Source organism: Prunus persica, chromosome G4 (assembly GCF_000346465.2).
Source record: "Prunus persica cultivar Lovell chromosome G4, Prunus_persica_NCBIv2, whole genome shotgun sequence".
In the NCBI taxonomy this organism is placed as follows: domain Eukaryota; kingdom Viridiplantae; phylum Streptophyta; class Magnoliopsida; order Rosales; family Rosaceae; genus Prunus; species Prunus persica.
In genome coordinates this window covers 8,804,067-8,830,940 of record NC_034012.1, presented here as the reverse complement: position 1 = coordinate 8,830,940, position 26,874 = coordinate 8,804,067, and the positions used below count along the sequence as shown (strand labels likewise).

The window sequence follows — 26,874 nt, the reverse complement described above, 5'->3', positions numbered from 1 at the left end:
TATTTTTGTTGGGCTTTAGGGCCCTATTGTTAGGCCCAGGCCCTACTACATTTCATGCCCCTTTATATGGCGCGAGTTGATTGTAGTCAAATTCCTTCTACTCCGCGGAGCACCAGATTACTACCCATCTCACGCACAACCGGAACAGAGCACCAACAGTACCAACCGTTAGTTGACAGCGGTCGCTAAAAAGAACCGCTGTTTTGTTCCCGAAGACAGACAGCGACAGAGTTTTAAGGTTTTTGAGAAACAAAAGCAACGAAGAAACCCAGTTGAGGTTGTTGAGCAAAGGCTGAGAAGAAGAAGAACAATGGCTAATGAGGAAAAAGATAGCGTGGAATACTACTCGCTGCTAAAGGATTTCAGAGCGGAAATTGAAGTACAGGAAGGAGCTTTCTCTCTTTGCTTTTGGCTTTACCTCATGAGCTCCACTGCCTTCCCTGCCAGGCTCATTCAGGTTTGTCTTAAACTACCCAGTTCCTCATTTCTTTTGTATTTCTTTTTACTTCTTTTGGGTATTAGGATGAATGCCCATTTCTCACTTTTGTGTTTTTTATGGTTGCTGATGGTTTCTTGGACTTTTATGATGATTGATTTTTGTTTGTTCATGTTTCTTGTTGAGTTCTGTTCTGTTTTTGTTTTTCTATATATATGGACAATTTAACCCAAGTGCTTTGTTTTGAATGTTTGTCGATTCTTATGTGTTCTGTTATGTTTTTTGGATCATTTTGTGAAATGGTTGTTCATTGAGTGTCGGATATGCAGGTGCAATCAGGTGCCACGGAAGGTGCTCCTTTTCTTGTTCTGAGTGAGAAGAAGAAAATGGTGCTCTTGCCATTGGGTATCGTACACAAGGAAGCTCCTGAAACTTGTGACTTGACTTCACTGTCAGAAGTTCCACATGTAGCTATGGAGACTGAGTTTCCTATGGAGAAATGGATTCATATTGGGTGTGAGGTATGATGTATTAGTTATTGAAAGATTTACTCATTTCGAACATTTTGTTTGGGGAGGGAGCGCATGGATTTTATTACATTGGTAAATACAAGAGCATAATGTGACTAAGAAGCTATCTATGTTAAGGAAAAAAAAAAAAAAAGAACTCAGACTCTATTTAATGATAAAAGTATACTAAGGGAGAAGAAAAAAAGATTTTGTTTTGGTTTTTTGTTTCTTACATATGAAAAGCAGTTTCGGTACCCCTTGTCATTGGTGAAATTAGTGTTTACCTTCTGTGTTTAATATATGAGATGCTCAGAGTTTATGGGTTCACTTTAGGTTTCGTCTGATTTTGTGCTGCTACACATTGATGGTGAAATTGCGGGAAAGAGAGCTATGTCACCGTTGTTCAACAAAGATTCCATTTCAGGTGGTTTGACGAAGATCACTTTGGTTTGTGGTGGTGGAGATGACAACAGTTTGCAGGGTTATGTCCACAATCATAAAGTTTTGCCCTTAACTTCATCTATTATGGAATACTATGCTAAGGTGTGTAGTAGTTGCAAACCTTGTGATTCCTTAAGGGATTCTTTCAATTTACTCACTTTCCTATCCCATCCAGTTCCCTCTTCACCAAAGTAAATGTTTATTACAGAGAAATATATTTGTATTCCAGGACCCACCTCTACAATTATCCATTGATAATTCATCTGCATCGGAGATTGAAGAGGGCAGTGATGGTGTTTGGAGTATTGTTGGTGGCAAGGTCAGTTTGGGTGTCTGTGGTATCTCTTTCGTGGTCCTCATTACTACCACTCTATGCACGTGGGAAATCAAAACGGACTAACATACAGAGTTACATTTCACTGTTCTCCAGCAGTATCATTTAAAGAATACATATATGAAGTCCCGAAAACGAGTTTAATAATTCTTATGACATAAACTGCTATATTTATTGCTCTCAAAATTCCCATCAAAGTCGCCTTGTATTATTTCTGTAACATCTATGACTTTCCAAGTGCTGTAGCAGTAAAATCTCAGGGTTTATAAAGATGCAACCTTATAATTCTTTGTTTGTCACTTATTTTAAAAGGAATCATGCTCAGAGAAACCACTCAACTTTCAAAAGGAGTAAACTCATTTTTTTCCTTAACAAACTTTTTGACAGAATTACCTTGTGCTGTTTCATGTGACGCCTTGGGAGTAACTAAGATTTTGTGGACAAGCTTTTAGAAACATCCGTAATATTTCCTATAAGAGAAACAATTTTCATTGTTATGCCAAGGCTAACTTGCACATTTTGGGTGCACAATTGGAGATATTATTCCTTATATGAACTGAATTCATTGATACAAAGTTTGTCTACTATTACAATATACCAGTAGTGATGATGCTTTTTATAAAATTGATTTTGTTTTCCAGAAATCTCAATATGTACAATGTCAAGGATCCAAGTAGTTAGAATTACAACTTTGTTGATTCAAATTGTTATGACTTCAATTGGATATGTTGATTATTATTTTCAAAAGTTTTCTGACGGGCATAAACATTCTATAACAGTAATGGATGCTGTCTGCCTTATTAATATATCTCAAGTTATAATCCATGGCTACTGCAATGAGATATCTCCTAATTGATATTGCCACTTTTATTTACCATATCACAGGCCTCTTGTCGCAGGATTTTTTCACTGGATGTTGTACTGTTAGATGCCTTTTCCCATCCTATAAACAAGGAGTTGGAGGTTTGTATTTGGATTTTGTGCACTACATGCATTGTTAAATTTCATGTGCAACAGTGACTAAATATTAGCATGCACAGTTGACACATTGCTTCTATTACAGGTTATTGCTTCTCTCGTATATGCTGACAATGGGGCACCTGTGGAGAAGACAAGTGACGGAGAAGCTCCTCTTTTGGCAAGCCAAGATGGGGTTGAATTTGCTTCTTGCGATAGACCAAGTAAAATGCTGCATGGGCATGCGTCTTTTAAGCTGAAGATATCTCAGGTTCTAAGTTAGAGAGAACATATCTTTTTGGCACCTTTTGTGAAGATATATGAGATACTTCCCTACACATTGGTACTTACAAGCATGATATTAAATAGGTTTATTTGATAAATCTCTTATGCTGACAAAATTGTGAAAATTGTTCCTCATCATGATGACGAACTCTAGTGCTTCAGGTTAGGGCCCATACACTAAGGGATCCCTTGATTTCGCTAAATTAAGGGATTGTTAGGCCCGCCATGCAATGTGGTCTAATGATCCGATCTGTCCATCTTTTAGGTTCCCCTTAGAAATCATCCCTGCAAAATTATCGATGTACTGTTCAATCAGCCATCATTCCAAGCTATTGTATGCTCTCAATGTCACAGGTCTAAATTCTATTGTAGTGGGAGGAAGTCACTTGTTTGCATATGATATGGGTGTACATGTGTGCTCCTGCATGTGTGAGAACAATCGACACTGATGTCCCTCTCATTTAGCATCTTGTGATTGGTTTACTGTTGAAAATGTTCCATTTCTGAGGTGAATACACATAGGGGTATTATTTTGATGAGTTTTAGTGCAAGATCTACTTATTTGCCAAATGTTTCTATGTTCTGCTAGAAATTTTCAATGACTATCCTCTTTCTCATTTCAGCTTTCATCTAAGTGTGATAATCGGATGTTCCGCATAATGTTTCACATGCCAAAACTGGAAACATATCCTTTCCTCAAGGCATTCTCCCCTCCTATTCGTTGTATCTCAAGGAATCGTAGTACTCGGATGTCCTCTAGATTGTGGAAAAGGCCAGCATCTGCCAATGATCAACTTAATTTATCTCAGTTATCGGGATTGGATGATGAAACATTAGAACTTCATCACAGTTCTATTCATGAAGAAAAACTGAGTCCATCATCAAAGCGGTGTAGATTGGGACAAGATGACGAATGCAACTCTCATTCCAGAACTGCTAATCAGGTATTCATTAGTTTTCTCTTATAATGATAAGTGAGTTTCATGATACAAAAATATTCCATGGGGTGCTTTTGTTTGAAATTCTTATTCTGTTGGAAGTAATATAATGAACAATTAGATAATCCAGATACGCTAATGATCATGACCGAATTTGTCTTCTCCAGCATTTTCTGTCAAAAGTCTTCCTATATAAGGGACCCCATATGAGTAACTTCAAAATAATAGGAGAGTTGAAAAACAGTGTAAACTCTTCTAAAAGTGTGATTCTTTTCAACCTCTGCTGGGAAGAAAGGGATATTTTTTAAAATTATTTCAGTTCAGTGAAAAAAAATAATTCTGATAATTTCCGAAGAATGTAACTTTTGAAATTTTATTAATATTCCTGATAAGGCTGAATGGTGAAAAAGAATGATTTACATTTTTGCTAATGTTTCCATTTGAGCAGAAGGAAAGATAAAAATATATTTAATGCATTATTTGAAGATAATCATAGTAAGTAGGTTGGATCATGGTATTTGTTTAATTTATTGTGCTGGAATGATCCTATTTTCAAAAGATATGCAACCTTTAGAATAAATTTTCTAACATCGATATATGGAAATGTGCACTTTTTTTTTTTGGGCGTGTGTGTGTGTGAATATTGACAAGAGTCTAATTGAAATAAATTGAAAATTAGGTTAAAAATGTGGTGAGGAGATCCGACAGTCTTGAAGAATTAGATGACTCCCAAACTGATTCAGAGAACCCCGAAGCGAGAAACTCAGCTCTCAAGAGTACATCAAGTAGTAGAAATCCAATGTCGGATGCAACCATTTTTAAATACTGCCTAGCAGGTTTAACTGAGAAGACTCTTCTGCTCAAGGAGATTTCCAGCACTGTTTCTAACGAAGAACTTTTGAGTTTTTCCCATCAGGTTTCCTTATATTCAGGATGTTCACACCACAGGTAATCACTAGTGTTTTTCTTAATATAAATATTACAGACTCGGTTGAGTTAACAAATATATGATGATATTCTTTCTTGCATGATATTTGTCATTTCTGTTCATTATGACAGAAAAAAAAGAATCCTCCTTCAACCCTTCTATTCCATTGGTTGCCAAATTTAGTTTTCTTTTCAGTTTCAGATTCCAACTAGACATTCCTGTAAAAACTGACTCATATCAAATCCAAAAGAATTGTAGGGAACAGCTGTATTTTTCTATTCTTTTCATCCTTCCTTTGCTATGATTCTAATTTTGAGTAAGAATACAACAGATCCATTGTTTTCATTTCAGGCTCAATATATTACTGATCATGTAATCACTAAACCCCCTTTCGTGTGTATACTTATGTCAATTCACCCAAGAGAAGAAAAAATTTCTCAGTTTAAAAGAAAAAAAAAAAAGGATTAGAGTTTGATTATGCTACTACCTAGTGATCCTTGATTTGTGCTTTAGATACCATATATTTCCTTATCCTTGTATAATCAGAATCTTTTTTCTTTCTTATTTATTCCCTCAGGCACCAAATAGCAATGGCGAAGCAATTGATAGAGGAAGGAAATAAGGCTTGGAATTTGATCTCACAAAATAAACACCAGGTTCCATGGGAAAGTGTGGTTTTTGAAATTGAAGAGCAATTCATGAAGATTGCTGCTTGTAATTCTCGGGCTCTCACACAACAGGTTCCTCTCTCTCTCTCTCTCAAGTATATGCTTGGTTTAGATATTTAAGATGTAGACATTTTGAATCTCCTATGAGATCAAGTGCATCTTATGCTCATGATGATGCTCCTAGAGCAGAATCAACCATTTATCAAGGATTGTTGCATGACAAGACAATTGAAGTTGGTTGAGCAATCAACACTACACACTGTCAAGCTTTCAGATGAGTTGTATTTTTTAATAAATTTTATCTTTGTGTTCAATCCATTAAGTTTGTGAAATTTTTCTGTAGGGAAGATTTTTAACAAATATCATAAATAGCTATGTGGTTGCTTTAGTTTAGATTTGGAGAATCCAGGGGTTAATTTCATCATATGTAGCCAAATCATTTTTTCATATCAAGCTTGTTGCTTTTACACTCTGGATAATATGTCATAATGAAACTCTGCGGGAACTAGTTTTGAGGATGAAGTTGTCATGTTTGATTTAGCTTGCAAAAAGTGTTTATTCTTTTCCTTTGGGAAATGTTTTCAGGACTTTGAGCTACTGAGGAGAATTGCTGGTTGCCAAGAATATCTGGCCCAAGAGAACTTTGAAAAGATGTGGTGTTGGTTATATCCTGTAGCTTTAACGTTATCAAAAGATTGGATAAATACAATGTGGAGTTCAACATCTCCCAAGTGGATAGAAGGATTCATTACGAAGGAAGAAGCTGAAACTTCACTTCAAGGTTCAAGGGGTTTACAGGAATCTGGTACATTTGTACTCCGGTTTCCTAATTCAAGGAGCTGGCCCCACCCAGATGCTGGTAGCTTAGTTGTGACTTATGTTGGCAGCAAGCACACTATTCACAACAAGCTTATCTCCCTTGATCAAATGTTTAGGTGGGTAGTTCACTACTTTTGCCTTGCCTGAGAAACAGCAGTTTTAAATTTCATTTCTGTTGCGCTTTTCTCATATAGGGATTAATCAAATTATTGGTCAAGACATCTTAACTGCAACTCAAACTTGTAGGGGTGTACTATGTATGGCCTATTAAACAGTAGGGAAATTGCAAAGATTATTAGAAAATTTTAGTCCATGAGTTTTATGTTGATTGTGTTTTTCTTTCTGTTAGAGAAGTAATTGTTGAAATATTGAGTTCTCAGTCACACTGCATTAAATTTACCATATTAAGGGGAAAAAGGTCTCATGCATACGAAGATAAATTTGATTTACCACAGAGATAAGGTATGAAGGAACTGTGAAACTTTATTTAGGGAAGCAGTCAAAACTTGGGTGATGGGTATAATAAAATGGTTCAGAGAGCAATTATTAGAGCCTTGATGTTTTGTTTACCATCTAGTTATCTGGGAAAATGAGTTAGCAATCCTGGTTTGAAATTACTGAAACTTTAGTTGCCTCCCTTGTCTTGCAGTTTTGCTGAGAGGGAAAAGAATGCAAAACCACTGCAAGATATGCTTCTTGCGGAACCCGAACTCTCTCGATTGGGAAGGCAAGAAATTTATATAACACTTAATTTTTATTAAACTTCCATTTAGTGCATTGACTGGATATGAGTGATTTATAAATTTTTTGCTTAAAATTTTGCAGGATAATAAGAAGTCGCTGAGTGGGGTAGAGATGCATAATATACTATTCTGTTTTTGCAAGATCAATTTTTGCGGCTATCTATGTATTGTCTTTGAGCCTTTGATGTATAGATTAGTCTGTTATTATATCAATATCTTATAAGTGGAAGTGCCCATTGTGTAAAAACATCAGCACATTTCAATTTCAACATTGAATTTTATTGCCAACATATGGCTGATAATGAGCTTGTGATACAAATTTTGCACACACTTGTGAAATGCATGTCTTGGCTTCTATGTAGCAACCAACCCCCACATTTCATTAAAACACGAATTTCTCATAACCTAGGCCTGCTGCAAAATAATGGTACCAGAAAACAATATTGGCATTGACGAGGGATCTTGCATCCAAAGAATAATTCTTAAGACATCATGTCTGGACATAAAAGAAACATGCTTCATAAGAAGTCCTTCAATAGTCAAATATTCAAGTGCAGGACAGTTTGTAAAAAGCTTTTCCATTAAGCTCTTACCAGGACAATGAACTCCAACATCGAGGGATTTGAGATTTGGGAAACACCCTGAAGCAGGAGGAGCATAAGTTTCAAAACCCCGACTGTTTTGCACCTAAAAACGCTTCTATGAAAAAAAAAAAGAAAAAAAAAGAAAGTAGTCTCCTTCACCATTGAAGTCCATACGTTGTTCCTGGCATAGTATGGAATAAAAACAAAATATATTAAAAAATTTAAATCTATAAAGTATATATTATCTAAACTAGCAAATTAATAGTATATATCTAAGATCATTTTTTTTAATTTTTTTTAAATAAATAGTATCGCCGCGCGGCTATACTACGGAGTGTGGCCTTTATTGCTATGCTTTGAGGACACGTGGCACCGAATCGCTAGTCGGACGTCGGACGCCAGGCGCTAGGCGGGTCTTTTTTTTTTTTTTTTTACAAATAGTACAGCCTCGCGGCTCTACCCCGCATAAAAATCGTATAGCCGTGCGGCGATACTTTGTTGACACGCGGCCACCGAATCGATAATCGACACCAGGCGCTAGGAGGGCCTCTTTTTTTTTTTTACAAATAGTACAGCCGCGCGGCTCGACTCGGGATTTTTTTATGTTAAAGCCGATCGGCTGCACTATTTGAAAATAGTATAGCCGCATGGCTATACGCTTTACATAGATACTGTATTTTTTTTTAAAATTTGTTTTCCCCGATTTTGCATCCAAAGAATAATTCGAGAGACATCATTTGTCTGGGGACAGATAAGAAACATCCTTCATAAGAAGTCCATCCAGAGTCAAATATTCGAATGCAGGACAGTTTTTTTAATGTAAAAAACACTGGTCCAGCAAAAGATAAAATTTGGAAACCTGGTATTCCAATCCTCTTATTTAATTTCACATCCTTCCTTTTATGGAAATAAATAAGTTAAATGGCAATCCATCGTCAATGCCCAATTTTTGGTCTTTCCGATATTGTTCCATATCTTTGACGTATATATCAAGGATCCTTCCCTTCTTCTACATATAACCATATACTCAATACATATAGGTTGGTTTTTCCCGCCATCTAATACTTTCGATATACATATAGGTTAGAAAATTTGAAAAAAATCCCTAAAAACAGACCAAAAATATATCATCTTTGTACACACATATATATATCATTTCAGCCATATCAAAATCTGAACAACTCCATATGAAAAATGTTGACAGGCAAAAAGAGAAACGACGGCAAGTTGAGGCGTTTGTTCATGTATATATCTATATGATCTCATGGTTGAATTTTCAAATTATCTAAAATCATATCTTCATCTAAGAAATTTTTTCAAATTATCTAAAATTTTATCTTTATCTAAGAGAAATATATAACATATCAATGATTTAGGTTATTCTCCTTGGCATAATTATCTGCAACAAAATACACCCGGTATATATGCTCATTTATCTCAATCCACCTTACATGTCAAGCCCTGATTAGTCCATAAAATAATTACCCAAATAATTCGGAACGTGAACTTGTGGGTTGCAAGAAATTCAACCACTATAAATACACCCCAAATAATTAGTTGCTCTCTCACTTGCAGCCTTTGGTTTCTCTCTTACTGCGCATCATTAATTAGAAACCCTAGTTAAGAATTAAGTATGGGTGGCTATCAAGTTCCAGTTGGGTACAGGTTCACGCCTTCAGAAGAAGAACTACTTCTTCACTACCTTCTCCCCAGAGTGAATGGAAACGACTATCCTAAAGGTGTTGTTCCTGACTGCGATCTCTACGGTACAAAAGAACCATGGGAGATATGGAGAGATTTCCACCACTCATCACCAGATGATCAAGAAGACATCTACGTCTTCACCACACTCAAGAAGAAGACTCCGAACGGCTCGCGGTTTTGCCGAACAGTTGGTGTCACGGGTACCGGAGTGTGGAAAGGAGAAGACTCCGGCAAGAAAATACGTGCTTGTGGGAATGATATTGGCATCAGAAAACGATTTCGGTACATGAACCCTGGCTCGCCCCATGATGACCGTTGGATCATGCTTGAGTTCCAGCTTGATGAATCTCTCGTGCGGGTGCGAAACAAAGAGACAATTGTTCTTTGTCTTGTTAGAAAGAAAGAAACATCGGGCAAAAGCAAATTAGAAGAACGACAAAATCATGAAGTTGACCTGCCTTCCAGTGGAGAAATCCAGGCCCAGTATGTGCATGATGATCAGCAGCAACATATTGACGCAAGTACTGAAGATCAACTTTTTTTGGAAGATTACCTTATGAACGATGTCGAGGGTGAACATGACACCATGGTTAATCCAAGTTTGCTTGCACAGTACGATCAGCAGGACATGATTGGCACAAGTACTGAAGATCAACTTAGGGTTCTCGAGGATTTCCTTATGAACGATGTCGAGGGTGAACAGGACACCATGGTTAATCCCGCTTTGCTTGCACAGTACGGTCAGCAGGGCACGAGTATTGAAGATCAACTTAGGCTTTTCGAGGATTACCTTATGAGCGATATCGAGGGTTAATCCAATTTTGTTGCACCGTAAGAGGACAATTAATTCCTCTTTTTGTAATTTCTCTGCTCTTAATACAACACTATAAGTAGATATATGTGTAGCTTGCTTAGTGCATTTGTTTATCTACAGGCTTAGTCAAAAAGGTTCCAAATTTAATACACAAAAGGATTTATTGGAGTACTTTCGTGTATTAACTATTTATATGGCGAAGAATTTCATAAGTTGTATATACGAACAAAATAATAGAACATATACACTACTTAAAGACATGAATATTCAGTACTGCTTTGTATAAGACAAAGTTGCCCAAGGAGAAAACCACAAGAGCGTTTCAAACAACAGTTAGCTAGCATTGTCAGGTCTTTTACAATTTCAACCCTGTGACCTAGTGTTTGTAAACTAATCGTAATAGACCCTATCATATAGTATCAACACATGTGTAATGGAAAGCAATCATTATTCATTGATAAAAACAAGCACTTTACAATCAACAAGAAACAAATTAAAAGAATAAAAATAAACTTAATCATACTAAGCTATTGCTCCAAGCATCTCATGATCATGAATTAGCAGCTGCTTTGATATCTAATAAGCTAACATAGTCCTTCTTGAGCATCAATGTCCCTCAAGAATTTTTGACTAGCCAATACTTAGTCCCATCATCCTGAGTAGTATTATATCCGACATAGTAACAGCATGAGTTAAGTTTGTACAAACCACCAGAATAATATTTGAATTCTTCTGCTTCTGCATCAATATAAACTGAAACTGGCTGGTTCGCAACAGCCCTCAATAGAGCCCTTTCGTTGTTTTGAGGCACTTGCTCGTATCCAGTTACAGTTATAGCACCGGTAGAAGCATTCCAGTCAGCCATGCAAATGCCATTATCTACAGCCTTGTAAGGGTAGCCATCCTCAGTTGCTAGGGTCCTATTGTGTAGGATCATGTATTTTGAGGCACTTTGATATCTCATGTGGTTGGATAATAAGCAGTACATATTGTTGTATCCTGGAAAAGGAAACTACTCCAATAAATCCTTTTGAAACAAATATACAACAACACCAACTAAGCACAAGTATTACAAGATAGTTACAAAAACTGTATGTGTTATTTTCTTCCACTTTTTTACTCAGCAATCGGCATCTCGGGGAGATGAGAAAGGAGGGAAGATGTGAATTACAAACTAAACTGGACTAACAACTGAAATTTGCCAATTGATTAAACAACCCCTTACAATTCCCGTGGCCAGACTTGGATTGAATGAATCACAATTGATTAAAGCGAAGATTCTGTAACTTGTAAGGCTCCCAGAGGAAGATGTAGTCGGAAATCCTAGATTAAAGTAGATATTAGATATCAAAGTCATGAGACTATTCCTGCTACATTGTTGTATGTGGACAAATATTACAGATTCATGCTTCAAATGGAAAAACCACAAAACTACCATAAAATCCCAAAACTCTAAACAGGATCAAAACGTACAAGAGCAGTAATGCCGTTTTCCCATGAAGAAAGTCCAGTGCTGCCTAAAACCAATAAACCAAGATACAGAAATAAACACAAAGTCTTTCCTAGGCGCAAGGAATCTCTCAAGATTGCATGGCATTGGTATCATCCTCATCACCTTCCTCACTGAACATATACTGACTCTGATACTCCATTAAGTACTGTGTTGATCTCTTTACGTCCAAAAACAGATGGTAAACTCGGTTAATATCCTCCATCTCCACAATATTTCCCTTCCGCTTTGGCATGCCAAGGCAGAAGCTGTTATGAGATGGATAGCATATCTCAAGGATGCATCAACACCAATCTTGGTCAACAAATGCTTTGCCACTTCAGACATCTCAACTTCTTCTTCTTGGCATCTGATGTGATGTCCAGAATCTTACCAATTACATCCTCTGTATAAGGCTGGAGTGAAAAGTCAACATCCAACCGTCATGTAAGTGATGGAGTGAAAAGCCAATAACTTACCGGTAAGTTATAGTGTAAAAGCCGATATATAACCGTCATGTAAGTGATGGAATGAAAAGCCTATAACTTACTGGTAAGTTATAGCGTGAAAAGCCAATAGTTAACCGTCTTAAAAGTGATGGAGTGAAAAGCCTATAACTTACAGGTAAGTTATAGCCTGAAAAGCCAATATTTAACCGTCAAGTGATTGATGGAGTGAAAAGCCTATAACTTACCAGTAAGTTATCAAGTGAAAAGCCAATATTTTACCAAACATCAAAATTAAGACAATCTGATGCGCCTTCACTAAAAATCACGCAAAATCGAAGAAACTCTGACATATGCATCCCAACTAAGATTGCAAACTTAGAATAATTAAAAAAGAAGAAGATAAAGCTTGAAAAAACCAAGCTATAACAATACAAATAAAATGACCGGACCCGAATTCGTCGGAATCCGTGACGGAACTTGTGGTATTTCTGACATCCAACCGATACCGATCGCACTTACTAATTTCAAACGTCCTCTTCCCCTAAAACAAAGGAAAAGAGGGCCGAGACTTCTACCGAAATTTTGGCAGTGTCTCCCCTGAAAAACGGACTTAATCAAAATTTTCAACCTGTCGAAAACACATTTTAAGGGGGGTGTATTCAATTAAGAATTTCCTTATGCATAATATACTATTTCAATTCACGAAGCACCAAAGGATGACAAGAAAAGTGAGTATAAAAGAATTACAATATCCAGCCCAAAACTAATTTGTAATGAATTTAACCAAGGCTTAACATTTTCGACGTGGGAAACTCGTGTCGACAATAAAAATAAAAGCCTCTCGAACACACACTCCGCATATTGATAGATTTTTTTTCCTTTATCTTAGAGACACCCCAAAAAAAAAAAAAAAAAATCCCTTTCCTATAATTTTGTTTTTTGGTTGTTCGCCAAATAAGAGTAGAGAATTTGGAATTAACAATAAAGTCCTTCAATACAAAGCCTTAATCTTTTTAATATCAAAAACATAAAATATATACAATTTCAAAACCTGAGTACAATCTTTTTATTTAATTTTAGATCCTTACTTTAAAGGGAAATATACAAATTTAATGGTAATCCTTCGTCAAGGCCAATTTGTTGTCCTATCCCATTTTGGTCCAACTCTTTAACGTATTTGATAAAATAAAATAAATTAAAAACTCTTTAACGTAAATTTGAAGGATCTGTAACAAAAGCGTAAAAAATTATTGCATGAATTCCTAGCCATTAGATTGCATCTGTAATCAATTTTCCATTATTCTATTTTTTTTATATAAAAGGAATTCCAATGACATCTCCTTATATTTTTAGTATTTACATTTTTTCAAAATTTCTTCAAAATTTCTTTTTCAAAAATATCGTTTCCTCTCTTGCTATGCATGCCTCTCACCCTTGGCGACAGCGTTTGTGTTTTCAAAAAAATAGGCAATTCGCTCAATAAATTACGCGTAAGATGTTGCATTCTCAGATATATAGGCGCTTTAGACTATAACTTACTGGTAAGATATGGTGTTTTCAGAAAAATAGTCAATTCACTCAATACATTATGGGTAAGATGTTGCGTTCTCAGATAAATAGGCATTTTATACTATACCTTACCGATTAGATATGGTGTTTTTAGAAAAATAGGCTATTTACTCAATAAATTACGAGTATGATGTTGCGTTCTCAGATATATAGGCATTTTAGATGTTGCGTTCTCAGATATATATGCATTTTACACAATAACTTTCCGGTAAGATTTAGTGTTTTTAGAAAAATAGGCTATTAACTCAATAAATTACGGTTAAGTTGTCTTTTTCTTAGATATATAGGCATTTTACACTATAGCTTTCTGGTAAGATATGGTGTTTTCAAAAAATTAGGCAATTCACTCAATAAATTAGGGATAAGATGTTGCGTTCTCCCATGTATAGGCATTTTACACTATAACTTACCGGTAAGATATGATGTTTTTAGAAAATACGCTATTTACTCAATAAATTATGGGTAGGATGTTGCGTTATCAAATATATAGGCATTTTACATTGTAACTTACCGGTAAGATATGGTATTTTTAGAAAAATAAAGTATTTACTCAATAAATGACAGGAAGGATGTTGTGTTCTCAGATATATAGGCATTTTACATTAACTTACCGGTATAAAATAATGCAAATAGAAGGGTTTTTTTTTAGAATTTTTTTAGAATTTTTTTTTATAAACCACATAGCCGCGCGGCTATACTAAGACTCGGAATTTGATCTCACAAAATAAACACCACCGGGTTCCATGGGAAAGTGTGTTTTTTGAAATTGAAGAGCAATTCATGAAGATTGCTTGTTGTAATTCTCGGGCTCTCACGCAACAGGTTCCTCTCTCTCTCTCTCTCTCTCTCTCTCTCAAGCATACTCCTGGTTGAGATATTTAAGATGTAGGCATTTTGAATCTCCTATGAGATCAAGATGCATCAACCATTTATCAAGAATTGTTGCACGACAAGACAATTGAAGTTGGTTGAGCTACGTTTTAGCACCCTGATCTGAATTGGAAGACAATCTATGTATACGGAGGCTTGATCGGTTTTTGGGAAACTTCTCTGCTAATTAGGATTTGTATAGTTTTACTTTGCTTCTTCGGCCAAGTTTGTGTCTTCGTACGTAGTTTAATTATGTTGGCTAGTTTAGGTTATTATTTTGGGCCTGATGGGGTTGGTAATTCAAGCCACCTTCTCTTCAGTTTCTGCTTTTAAGTTTTAACGAACCTAGCTAGGTTAAATTAGCCCAACCCAATTAAAAAAGAAAAAACAAGTTGTGTTGAATTGGGAAATCAAGCTAGCTATCAGTAAATATGTAATGGAAAGCTATCATTATTCATTAATAAAACGACAAAACTTTACAACTAACAAGAAACATAAAGAATAAATAAGCTTAATCATACTAAGTTATAGCTCTAAGATCTCATGACCATGTATGAATTTGCAGCTCCTAGCTGCTTCTTTCATTTGATAAGTCATACGGTTGGATAAAAAGCTCCCATAGCAATACCACATAGTCCTTCATTGGCATCAAAGTCTCTTTGAATCCTCATGTATCCACTCTCCCCCCATTCTTCTCCCCAAGAATTTTTGATAAGCCAATACTTCTCATCATCCTCAGTAGTATCATATCCAACTATAGTAACAGCATGGGTTAAGTTTGTACCACATGGTCCAGTGTACACGCCACCCGAATAATGTTTGAACTCTTCTGCTTCTGCATCAATATAAACTGAAACTGGCTGGTTGGCAACAGCCAGCAACAAAGCAATTTCGTTGTTTTGAGGCACTTGCTTGTACCCGGTTATAGTTATGGCACCGGAGGCAACATTATTGAAGTCATCCAAGCAAACGCCACCATCTACAGCCTTGTAAGGGTAGCCATCTTCAGTTGACAGGCTCATGTTGCGTTGGATCATGTATTCGAAGGCTTTCTCCACAAAACCACCATGGCAGCCATCATCTTCGAAACTAGTTGTGCAATCGATAATCTCTTGTTCTGATAGCGAAATTAAGTTTCCTGTCATAATAGAGTTAAGCCCTTCTACAACTGCCACTGTTGCGAACGACCAACAACTCCCTATAGCATCATGATATTGAGACAACAAACGTTCATAATTAAGCCACGATTGGATAGAGAATGTATTTATATAATAAAAAATTAACATTAACAATTGCTTAAATGCATGATTCAAGATTTTATATTGTCAGATTGTCCGACAAGAAAGTATTAGACTATATAGATTAATCTTGCATGCTTACACTACTACATTTTACACTTTGCGCGACGAAGAGAATTTCGTCTCGCAAAATACATTGTAGTCGCACAAATTTCAGCGCGACAGCAACTTCGTCGCGCAGAATCCGTCGCGCAAAGATCGTGAAGAAAGACTTTGCGCGACGAAGTTTTTTCATTGGTCACGCAAAGTGACTTTGCGCGACGAAACAATATTGGTCGCGCAAAGCGACTTTGCGTGACGAAAAAGATTGGTCGCGCAAAGTCTAAAAAAAATTTTAAAAAAATAAAAAATTCCCGCGTCCAATTTTTGGTACCTGCCCAAATTTTTTGAGTTTTGTGCGACGAAATATTTTTTGTTTTAAATTTTTTAAATTTAAAATAAACTAATTTAATAGTTTGCGCTACGAAATATTTTGTCGCGCAAGGTTTTTGACTTTTTTTATTATTATTTCTTTAATATGAATTTATTTATATGAATTTTTTCAAATTTTTACTTTTTAAATTTAATTTAATTGTATGATTTCTTTTTAAAATTACTTTAATTTAAATTGATATTAATTTTTACTTTTTAAATTTAATTAATTGTATGATTTTTTTAATTACTTTAATTTAAATTGACATATTCAAAATAAAATTACATATGAAAAATAGTGATTAAATTATCCAATAAATATATATATAATATTCAAAATGTACACATAAATTAACAAAGTACAATAATAAAATCCTAATACAAGCGTATTGTGGTGGTAGTGGCGGAGGATATGTTTTGATAGCTTCCTAATCCTCAACTTTAGCAGTCAAAGTCTCGATGATTCCCTACAAAAAAAATAAATATGGTCAAATAACCACAAAAAAAAAAAGAAGGCATAATCTCCCCTAAAATTGTTATACCACAAATCCAACCCAAACTCCAATCCTTCCCCTTTACTCAACCCCAAAACCCACACAAACTCAAAATTAACTCCAAAAACACATATTAATGAAAAAATTTTAAAATTTGGAGAGAATATACCTTTTGGCAAGATTGAGAGTGAATGAGAATGAGAGGGAGAAGTGAGTGTGAGAGAATTAGAGAAGATAGTGATAGAGAGATGAGAGAGTGAGTGAGAGAGATGAGAGAGTGAGTGAGAGATAGTGAGAGATAGTGAAGAGAGAGATGAGAGATTAAGTGAGAGGAGTGAGTGAGAGAAATGGTGGGATTTGGGGAGAGGGAAAGAGAAAGGAGAGGTAAGAGTAGAGAAAGGCATTGAGAAAATGGTGGATGAGTTATTTCGGTTTTAAAAACCGTATCACTTTGGGCGACGAAAAATATTGGAATATTGGTCACGCAAAGTTTTGCGCGACGAAACATATTGGTCGCGCAAAGTCTAAAAAAATTATTTAAAAAAAATAAAAATTCCCGCGTCCCATTTTTGGTACCCGCCAAAATTTTTAAATTTTTGCGCGACGAATATAGGAATATTGGTCGCGCAAAGTCTAAAAAAATTATTTAAAAAAAAATAAAAATCCCCGCGTCCCGTTTTTGGTACCCGCCAAAATTTTTAAATTTTTGCGCGACGAATATAGGAATATTGGTCGCGCAAAGTCTATAAAAATTATTTAAAAAAAATAAAAATCCCCGCGTCCCATTTTTGGTACCCGCCAAAAATTTTAAATTTTTGCGCGACGAATATAGGAATATTGGTCGCGCAAAGTCTAAAAAAATTATTTAAAAAAAATAAAAATCCCCACGTCCTGTTTTTGGTACCCGCCAAAATTTTTAAATTTTTGCGCGACGAATATAGGAATATTGGTCGCGCAAAATCTAAAAAAATTATTTAAAAAAATAAAAATCCCCACGTCCCATTTTTGGTACCCACCAAAATTTTTAAATTTTTGCGCGACGAAAAATACATATTGGTCGCGCAAAGTCTAAAAAAATTATTTTAAAAAATAAAAATCCCCGCCTCCCATTTTTGGTACCCGCCAAAATTTTTAAATTTTTGCGCGACGAAAAATACATACTGGTCGCGCAAAGTCTAAAAAATTCCCGCGTCCGATTTTTGGTACCCGCCCAAATTTTTGCGAGACGAAAAATATATATTGGTCGCGCAAAGTTTTGAGCGACAAAAAATATTGGTCGCGCAAAGTCTAAAATTTTTTTATTTTTTTTTAAAATCCCGCGTCCCATTTTTGGTACCCGTCCAAATTTTTAGAGTTTTGCGCGACAAATTGTTGGTTGCGCAAACTTTTAAGAGACGAAAAATTGGTTCGTAACACAATATTTATAAAAATAATTGTTATGAATAATAAAAATAAAATTATTTTATTTTACAATTTAAAATATAAATAAGGTTAAAGCTGCTTAATAAATATATATACTATTCAATTTCTTAAGTGCTATACGTACAAAATAAATAAATTTAAAGCTACTTAATAAATAAATATATATACACACACCATTCAACGATCCAACCGTCAGACTTATTTGTATATACTTCAAGATCGTATACCCCAAAAATCACAAAAAACAAACATTCAGAGATCTAGTAACGAGACAAAACTTTTCGATGGTTATAAATGAAAAATTACGATTTAACGGTTATTTTAACTCCGATTTTGATGATTTTTTTTTACAGCTACACTCCTTGACCATATATGAATACAATGACTGAATTTGATCTTCAATTTAAAATATTTACACTAGTGGATACCACAAAATCTTATGTTATATCTAACGAACGTATAAATAACCTCTTAATTGTTAGTGAATATATTGTTTTGATGGCATATGCATTCACCAAAACTAGTTTCAACGATCCAACCGTCAAAATTGTTTGTTTATACTTCGAGATCATATACGCCAAAAATCGGAAAAAATAAACATTCAGAGATCAAGTAATGGGACAAAACTTTTCGACGGTTATAATGAAAAATCACGATTTAACTGTTATTTTAACTCCGATTTTGATAATTTTTTACAGCTACACTCCTTGACCCTATATGAATACAATGACTGAATTTGATCTTCAATTTAAAATATTTACACTAGTGGATACCACAAAATCTTATGTTATATTTAACGAACGTATAAATAAACTCTTAATTGTTAGTGAATATATTGTTTTGATGGCATATGCATTCACCAAAACTAGTTTCAACGATCCAACCGTCAAACTTGTTTGTTTATACTTCGAGATCATATACGCCAAAAATCGGAAAAAATAAACATTCAGAGATCAAGTAATGGGACAAAACTTTTCGACGGTTATAATGAAAAATCACGATTTAACGGTTATTTTAACTCCGATTTTGATGATTTTTTACAGCTACACTCCTTGACCCTATATGAATACAATGAACTAATTCGATCGTCAATTTAAAATATATATTTTCTAACAAAAACCCAATCTGAACAACAATAATATATTTTTCTAACAAAAATCCGATCCGATCTAAAATAATAAATTTAAAGCTACTTAATAAATATATATACTGTTTAATTTCTTAAGTGTTATGCATACAAAATAAAAAACAAAAATAAATTAGTTTAGGCGACGAAATGTTTGGATTACGTCATGCAAAGATTTTAAAATATATATTTTTTATTTTTATAAGGACTTTGCGCGACGAAGTTCATTGTTGCGTCGCGCAAAGTCACTTTGAGCGACGATGTATTGTTGTCGCGCAAAATTTGGTCGCGCAAGACTTTGAGCGACGATGTATTGTCGTTGCGCAAAAGTTTGTCGCGCGAAGTGACTTTGCGCTACGAACTGTTTTTCGTCGCGCAAAATTTGGTCGCGCAAGACTTTGAGCGACGAAGTTTTGAGTTTTGTCGCGCAAAGTGACTTTGAGCGACGAATAGTTTTTCGTCGCGCAAAATTTGGTCGCGCAAGGGGTTTTTTTTACTAGTGTTACCACAATCATATCCTTGGTCCTTGACCGGGGTTACAGCACTTGTAGTCCAATCCCAGGAAAGTGGCACCACGGTTACATTTGCATATTTGAAAAATGTATTTGGACTTACTTTCATGGAGTTGGAGGTGATCACTTCTTTGGAGAGATGCTGCCTCACATTGTATCCATTACGCATTGCTCGAAGTTCCTCATTCTTGCGATCCGCAAACTTATTGATGCTTAGTGTGTACTTCCTTCCGTCCTTGTTCTTGTTAAAAGCTTCTATAAATTCCACATTGGACTTGAAAATGTCGTAGCGAAGCTCCTTCTCCTGTGCATCCTTATACACTCGTCCATGTTTAGTCATCCACTCCTCAAACCTCTGGAACATGTTTTTTTCTTCGCCATAAAGCTGGCGACTACAAGATGCTTGAGAGGAGCAGAAGGCCAAAATGAGCACAAGAAAAAGGCCAGACAGATGGATTGGCCTTGGTTTGTGATGAGCAGAGCCATGATTAAGTGGTAAACACCTACTTAGAGTCGAGAGGTATCTTAGTGTGTGTACTGATAACATGCAAAATGGTCATGGGATTTTATACACAAAGACTTGTACGCGTGTAATAACTCCCAATATTAATCTATTTAATATAAAAAACACGGGCCTAGTTAAAGAGAATTTCAAAACCTGGTATTGTAATCTTCTTATTCAATTTCAAATCCTTTTAAGGATATAAACAAATTAAATGGTAATTCTTCGTCAAGGCCCAAAACTAATCTTTCCGATTTTGGTCTAACACTTTCTAAAACGTATATTTCGTAGGTCAATGCTCAATGGGCTTAATTATACAAAAACGTGTGTTTTTACTTCAAAGAAATGCTTGAACAGAACACGATATTTCTTCATCATCTAGCTCCTTCCTCCTCTCCCTTCCTTGTTGGGACACGTTTGCATTACTTGTAGGAAGAACGTTTTTGTTTTTGTTTTGAGGAAGAACATTAATGTTTTTGTTTTTGTTTTGAGGAAGAACATTGAAGAGCCAATCAGGCTCCAAAAACCCACAGGTTCCTCTAATCGTTGCAACCGTCTCGCCCCATGATCTCCATTTTTATACACATTTCAGCCATCAAAATATGAACAAGTGATGTAAAAATCATATATTGCAAATGCAGTTTAGACGTAGTGAGCTCACCCTTTGTACTTAAGTTCGAGTCTTCCGTTCTGTATATTATATTAATTTATAATAGTTTAGACCATCAATTATATCAAGATAAAAACTATATATACTATGATTTTACAAGTTCGTTTCAAATTGAAAAGATTAAGGGTTTTTAAAAACTATATATACTATAATAAGAATTCCCAATTGGATTAGGGTTTTCAGTTGGAATATTAGGGTTTAGCTTGGATAAATAAATTAAATGGCAATCCATGGCCATTGGCTTCTAAATCTGCAGAAAGAAGTTGTCTAGTCTTTTAAGTGTGGGTAGGCCACACATATATGTGATTGATTGCTCTTTTTTTTTTTTTTTTCCTACACTTTGTTTTTCTTCTTACGTTTTTATTTGGCAAACGAAAAAAGACTTTTATGATCCTTGTGGTTGAATTTTCAAATTATCTAAAATCATATCTTCATCTAAGAAATTTTTTCAAATTATCTAAAATTTTTTCTTTATCTAAGAGAAATATATAACATATCAATGATTTAGTTTATTCTCCTTGGCATAATTATCTGCAACAAAATACACCCGGTATATATGCTCATTTATCTCAATCCACCTTACATGTCAAGCCCTGATTAGTCCATAAAATAATTACCCAAATAATTCGGAACTTGAACTTGGGTTACAAGAAATTCAACCACTATAAATACACCCCAAATAATTAGTTGCTCTCTCACTTGCAGCCTTTGGTTTTTCTCTTACTGCGCATCATTAATTAGAAACCCTAGTTAAGAATTAAGTATGGGTGGCTATCAAGTTCCAGTTGGGTACAGGTTCACGCCTTCAGAAGAAGAACTACTTCTTCACTACCTTCTCCCCAGAGTGAATGGAAACGACTATCCTAAAGGTGTTGTGTAATATGTTAAGCAATGTTTTATCATGTGGTTGAAACAGCTTTTGCCTTAAAAAAATTCTGTGACTTTTTGTTTAATTTCTATGAATAATTCTTCGAAATTCAAAACGAAATACCAAGGATTGAAGAGTGCAATCGGTGTTCATTTCAATAGAGTTGCATCAGACTTGTAGAAACAATTATCCACTACAAAGCATACCCTAGTTAATGATTGGCAATTCACATTCTATCATAATTAACATGCATACAAGATTTTGAGACTAATTGACAAACAAAAACTGTATGTGTTATTTTCTTCCACTTTTTTCCTCAGCAATCGGTATCTCGGGGAGATGAGAAAGGAGGGAAGATGTGAATTACAAACTAAACTGGACTAACAACTGAAATTTGCCAATTGATTAAACAATCCCTTACAATTCCCTTGGCCAGACTTGGATTGAACGAATCACAATTGATTAAAGCGAAGGTCTGTAACTTGTAAGGCTCCCAGAGGAAGATGTAGTCGGAAATCCTAGATTAAAGTAGATTAGATATCAAAGTCATGAGACTATTCCTGCTACATTGTTGTATGTGGATAAATATTACAGATTCATGCTTTAAATGGAAAAACCACAAAACTACCATAAAATCCCAAAACTATAAACAGGATCAAAACGTACAAGAGCAGTAATGCCGTTTTCCCATGAAGAAAGTCCAGTGCTGCCTAAAACCAATAAACCAAGATACAGAAATAAACACAAAGTCTTTCCTAGGCTCAAGGAATCTCTCAAGATTGCATGGCATTGGTATCAACACCAATCTTGGTCAACAAATGCTTTGCCACTTCAGACATCTCAACTTTTTCTTCTTGGCATCTGATGTGATGTCCAGAATCTTACCAATTGCATCCTCTGTATAAGGCTGGAGTGAAAAGTCAATATCCAACCGTCATGTAAGTGATGGAGTGAAAAGCCAATAACTTACCGGTAAGTTATAGCGTAAAAGCCGATATATAACCGTCATGTAAGTGATTGAATGAAAAGCCTATAACTTACCGGTAAGTTATAGCATGAAAAGCCAATAGTTAACCGTCTTATAATTGAAGGAGTAAAAAGCCTATAATTTACCGGGAAGTTATAGGCTTTTCACTCCATCACTTACATGACTGTTATATATCGGCTTTTACTCTAAAACTTACCGGTAAGTTATAGAGTGAAAAGCCAATATTTTACCAAACATCAAAATTAAGACAATCCGGTGCACCTTCACTAAAGATCACGCAAAATCGAAGAAACTTTGACATATGCATCCCAACTAAGATTGCAAACTTAGAATAATTTAAAAAAAAAGATAAAGCTTGAAAAAATCAAGCTATAACAATACAAATAAAATGACAGGACCTGAATTCGTCGGAATATGTGACGGATCTTGTGGTATTTCTGACATCCAACCGATACCTATCGCACTTACTAATTTCAAACGTCCTCTTCCCCTAAAACAAAGGAAAAGAGAGCCGAGACTTCTACCGAAATTTCGGTAGTCTCCCCTGAAAAACGGACTTAATCAAAATTTTCAACCTGTCAAAAACACATTTTAAGGGGGGTGTATTCAATTAAGAATTTCCTTATGCATAATATACTATTTCAAATCACGAAGCACCGAAGGATGACAAGAAAAGTAAGTATAAAAGAATTACAGTATCCAGCCCAAAACTAATTTGTAATGAATTTAACCAAGGCTTAACATTTTCGACGTGGGAAACTCGTGTCGACAATAAAAATAGAAGCCTCTCGAACACACACACTCCGCATATTGATAGATTTTTTTTCCTTTATCTTAGAGACACCCCAAAAAAAAAAAAAAAAAATTCCCTTACCTATATTTTTTTTTTTTTGGTTGTTCGCCAAATAAGAGTAGAGAATTTGCAATTAACAATAAAGTCCTTCAATACAAAGCCTTAATCTTTTTAATATCAAAAACATAAAATATATACAATTTCAAAACCTGAGTACAATCTTTTTATTTAATTTCAGATCCTTACTTTAAAGGGAAATATACAAATTTAATGGTAATCCTTCGTCAAGGCCAATTTGTTGTCCTATCCCATTTTGGTCCAACTCTTTAACGTATTTGATAAAATGAAATAAATTAAAAATTAAAAACTCTTTAACGTAAATTTGAAGGATCTGTAACAAAAGCGTAAAAAATTATTGCATGAATTCCTAGTCATTAGATTGCATCTGTAACCAATTTTCCATTATTCTATTTTTTTTTTTAAAGAATTCCAATGACATCTCCTTATATTTTTAGTATTTACATTTTTTCAGAATTTCTTTTTCAAAAATATCGTTTCCTCTCTTGCTATGCATGCCTCTCACCCTTGGAGACGGCGTTTGTCTAAGGACATCAAGGTTTTCAAGCTTCAATTCAGGCTAACAGACCTTGATCATATAAGCAACATCCTTTAGAAGAACAAGAAGCCCATCAATAGTCAAATGTTATTGGAAGGAAGGAAAGTATGCGTCAAAGAAATGCATACGGTATTTACTGATCTCATGATGGAGATTTGATCGGTTTTCAGGGAAACTTCTCTGCTAATTAGGCTTTTAGTGTGGAGGCTTTGTAGAGTTTTACTTCTCTGGTTTCTTCGTAGTGTGTTTTTTTAGGTCAAGTTTGTTTCTTCCTAGGTTATTATTTTGGGCCTGATTAATGATGGGGGGGTTGGTAATTGAAACCACCTTCTCTTCAGTTTCTGCTTGCGTTGAAGAAAAGAAACAACAATTTGTGTTGAAGAGCCGTGCCACGTTATGTTATACAAATGTGAATGGGGCAGGATACTTTCGTTGTTTTGAGGCACTTGCTCGTACCCAGTTATAGTTATGGAACGGGTGGGGGCGTTATAGAAGTCAGCCAAGCAAACGGGTTCATCTATGGCCAGGTAATCATCTTCAGTTACCAGGCTCTTGTTGCGTGGGATCATGTATTCGAAGGCCTTCTCCAAAAAACCACCATGGCAGCCATCTTCGTCTAAACTAGTTGAACAATCGATAAACTCTTGTTCTGATAGCGAAATTAAGTCTCCTGTTATAATAGAGTTAAGCCCTTCTACGACTGCCACTGTTGCGAACGCCCAACAACTCCGTATGACATCATGATAAATAAGTACAATTGCTTAAATGTGCGATTCAACATAATAGTTTAATGACATAATGAACTTATAGATTAAAATTAAACATGCATGCTTACCACAATCATATCCTTGCTCCTTGACCGGGGTTACAGCATTTGTTGTCCAATCACAGAAAGGTGGCACCTCGGTTACGTTTTCATATTTGAAAAAAGTGTTTCGACTTCCTTTCATGGAGTTGGATGCTTTTTTGGAGAGATGTTGCCTCACATTGTATCCATTACGCATTGCTCGAAGTTCCTCATTCTTGCGATCCGCAAACTTATTGATGCTTAGTGTGTACTTCCTTTGGTCCTTGTTCTTTTTAAAAGCCTCTATAAATTCCACATTGGACTTGAAAATGTCGTAGCGCAGCTCCTTCTCCTGTGCATCCTTATACACTCGTCCATGTTTAGCCATCCACTCCTCAAACCTCTGGAGCATGATTTTGTCTTCACCATAAAGTTGGCGACTACAAGATGCTTGAGAGGAGCAGAAGGCCAAAATGAGCACAAGAAAAAAGGCCAAGCAGATGGATTGGCCTTGGTTTGTGGTGAGCAGAGCCATGATTAAGTGGTAAACACCTACTTAGTGTGTGTACTAAGAGAATAGAATATGATTATGATTGGCATAAAACATGCAAAATGGTCATGGGATTTTATACACAAAGACTTGTACGCGTGTAATAACTCCCAGAATAAATCTTTTTAATGTCAACAAATGTCTGGTTACAATCTTTTTTATTTAATTTCAAATCCTTTTAAGGATATAAACAAATTAAATGGTAATCCTTCGTCAAGTCCCAAAAACTAGTCTTTCCGATTTACGCGTGTAAATTTCATGGGTCAATGGGCTTAATTATACAAAAATGCGTGTTCTTACTTCAAAGAAATGTTGGCCCGTTTTTTACCTCATCATATAGCTTAATAGTTTCTAGAATTCTATGTTAGATTAGAATGCCTGAATGATAATGGCCATTGGATTGAATCTGTACCCATTGGATCGCCATTCTAATCAACTTCAATTTGGGTCCTAGGGTAGTTTTTTACTTTTTCTTTTCCTTTTTTGCCAAACCAAAAAAGTATATATTTACAAACTAAAAGAAGAAGAAATATTTAGATCAGGAGCAAGAATTTGTACCTAAGCTCGAGTCCCCTCATCTGTATTAGATTAATTAATAGTAGTTTAGGCCATCACTTGTATCAAGAGAAAAATTATATATACTTATGGTTTTTCAAGTTCATTTCAAATTGAAAAGATTAAATATTTTTCTCTTGGATATATCTATATGATATCCTTATGGCTAAATTAATTTTCAAAATAATTTAAAATTGTATATTTAATTATCTAAGAAAATTTTCAAAACACAACTAATTCGTATTAAAGATATAAATATATAAAATAATAAAAACAAAAAGAAAGTAAGAGTTCATGTTCACCAAAAATTCTCTATGGATAAGGATAAAATAAAAGTTTCGGAACAAAAAGCCCTTGTTTTCGTTCCTTATTTCAAGTAGCAAAGCAACAAAAACAAAATAAAAACATTATAATTTGTCCAATGATAAACAACACAAAAGAGTAATTAAGACCATAATTTTTGTATTTCTTTATTATCAATGATTTAGTTTATTCTCCTTGGCATAATTATCTGCAACAAAATACACCCGGTATATATGCTCGTTTATCTCAATCCACCTTACATGTCAAGCCCTGATTTGTCCATAAAATAATTACCCAAATAATTCGGAACCTGAACTTGTGGGTTACAAGAAATTCAACCACTATAAATACACCCCAAATAATTAGTTGCTCTCTCACTTGCAGCCTTTGGTTTTTCTCCTGCTGCACATCATTAATTAGAAACCCTAGTTAAGAATTAAAT

At 35.1% G+C, this 26,874-nt stretch overlaps 5 protein-coding genes across 6 annotated transcripts; 2 read left to right on the top strand and 3 right to left on the bottom strand.

The window, feature by feature from the left end:
• Window positions 89–7,414, top strand: LOC18779814. Of its 2 annotated transcripts, none has more exons than XM_020563267.1 (12): window positions 89–457; window positions 766–957; window positions 1,279–1,488; window positions 1,616–1,705; window positions 2,606–2,683; window positions 2,784–2,948; window positions 3,586–3,906; window positions 4,580–4,848; window positions 5,406–5,568; window positions 6,082–6,431; window positions 6,965–7,042; window positions 7,141–7,330. In XM_020563267.1, the coding sequence occupies exons 1-12, from the start codon at window positions 311–313 to the stop codon at window positions 7,157–7,159; spliced, it is 2,082 nt and encodes a 693-aa protein (XP_020418856.1). In that variant the 5' UTR covers window positions 89–310; the 3' UTR covers window positions 7,160–7,330. The 2 variants fall into 2 exon arrangements, with proteins under 2 accessions (XP_020418856.1, XP_020418855.1); XM_020563266.1 differs by having other exon boundaries at window positions 122–457; window positions 1,595–1,705; window positions 7,141–7,414.
• On the top strand, window positions 9,276–10,108 carry LOC18779233 (NAC domain-containing protein 66). The gene is made up of 3 exons (XM_020561572.1): window positions 9,276–9,698; window positions 9,747–9,952; window positions 10,075–10,108. Exons 1-3 carry the CDS (start codon window positions 9,276–9,278, stop codon window positions 10,106–10,108), a joined length of 663 nt encoding a protein of 220 aa, XP_020417161.1.
• On the bottom strand, window positions 10,777–11,097 carry LOC18780238 (vignain). Its single transcript, XM_007212421.1, has one exon. The coding sequence runs from the start codon at window positions 11,095–11,097 to the stop codon at window positions 10,777–10,779; it is 321 nt and encodes a 106-aa protein (XP_007212483.1).
• Window positions 15,031–20,164, bottom strand: LOC18779429 (macrodontain-1). The gene is made up of 2 exons (XM_020562234.1): window positions 19,795–20,164; window positions 15,031–15,735 (listed from the first exon to the last, which is right to left on the bottom strand). The coding sequence occupies exons 1-2, from the start codon at window positions 20,162–20,164 to the stop codon at window positions 15,131–15,133; spliced, it is 975 nt and encodes a 324-aa protein (XP_020417823.1). The 3' UTR covers window positions 15,031–15,130.
• On the bottom strand, window positions 22,211–25,559 carry LOC18779494 (senescence-specific cysteine protease SAG39). The gene is made up of 4 exons (XM_020562233.1): window positions 25,073–25,559; window positions 24,665–24,886; window positions 22,469–22,550; window positions 22,211–22,358 (listed from the first exon to the last, which is right to left on the bottom strand). Exons 1-4 carry the CDS (start codon window positions 25,557–25,559, stop codon window positions 22,211–22,213), a joined length of 939 nt encoding a protein of 312 aa, XP_020417822.1.

Bases quoted from the DNA above. Each gene is read 5' to 3' on its own strand.
- LOC18779814 (XM_020563266.1), top strand. From the start codon at position 311: ATGGCTAATGAGGAAAAAGATAGCGTGGAATACTACTCGCTGCTAAAG. The intron at 1,706-2,605 runs GTCAGTTTGGGT...ACCATATCACAG, and splicing joins GGAGTATTGTTGGTGGCAAG to GCCTCTTGTCGCAGGATTTT. The intron at 6,432-6,964 runs GTGGGTAGTTCA...CTTGTCTTGCAG, and splicing joins TCCCTTGATCAAATGTTTAG to TTTTGCTGAGAGGGAAAAGA.
- LOC18779233 (XM_020561572.1), top strand. From the start codon at position 9,276: ATGGGTGGCTATCAAGTTCCAGTTGGGTACAGGTTCACGCCTTCAGAA. The intron at 9,699-9,746 runs GTGCGGGTGCGA...CTTGTTAGAAAG, and splicing joins TCCAGCTTGATGAATCTCTC to AAAGAAACATCGGGCAAAAG. The intron at 9,953-10,074 runs TGCACAGTACGA...ATCCCGCTTTGC, and splicing joins ATGGTTAATCCAAGTTTGCT to TTGCACAGTACGGTCAGCAG.
- LOC18780238 (XM_007212421.1), bottom strand. From the start codon at position 11,097: ATGATCCTACACAATAGGACCCTAGCAACTGAGGATGGCTACCCTTAC.
- LOC18779429 (XM_020562234.1), bottom strand. From the start codon at position 20,164: ATGTTCCAGAGGTTTGAGGAGTGGATGACTAAACATGGACGAGTGTAT. The intron at 15,736-19,794 runs GTAACACTAGTA...ATGATGCTATAG, and splicing joins GGACCAAGGATATGATTGTG to GGAGTTGTTGGTCGTTCGCA.
- LOC18779494 (XM_020562233.1), bottom strand. From the start codon at position 25,559: ATGGCTCTGCTCACCACAAACCAAGGCCAATCCATCTGCTTGGCCTTT. The intron at 24,887-25,072 runs GTAAGCATGCAT...TTTCGCTATCAG, and splicing joins GGAGCAAGGATATGATTGTG to AACAAGAGTTTATCGATTGT. The intron at 22,551-24,664 runs GTATCCTGCCCC...TATTGGTTTTAG, and splicing joins AGTGCCTCAAAACAACGAAA to GCAGCACTGGACTTTCTTCA.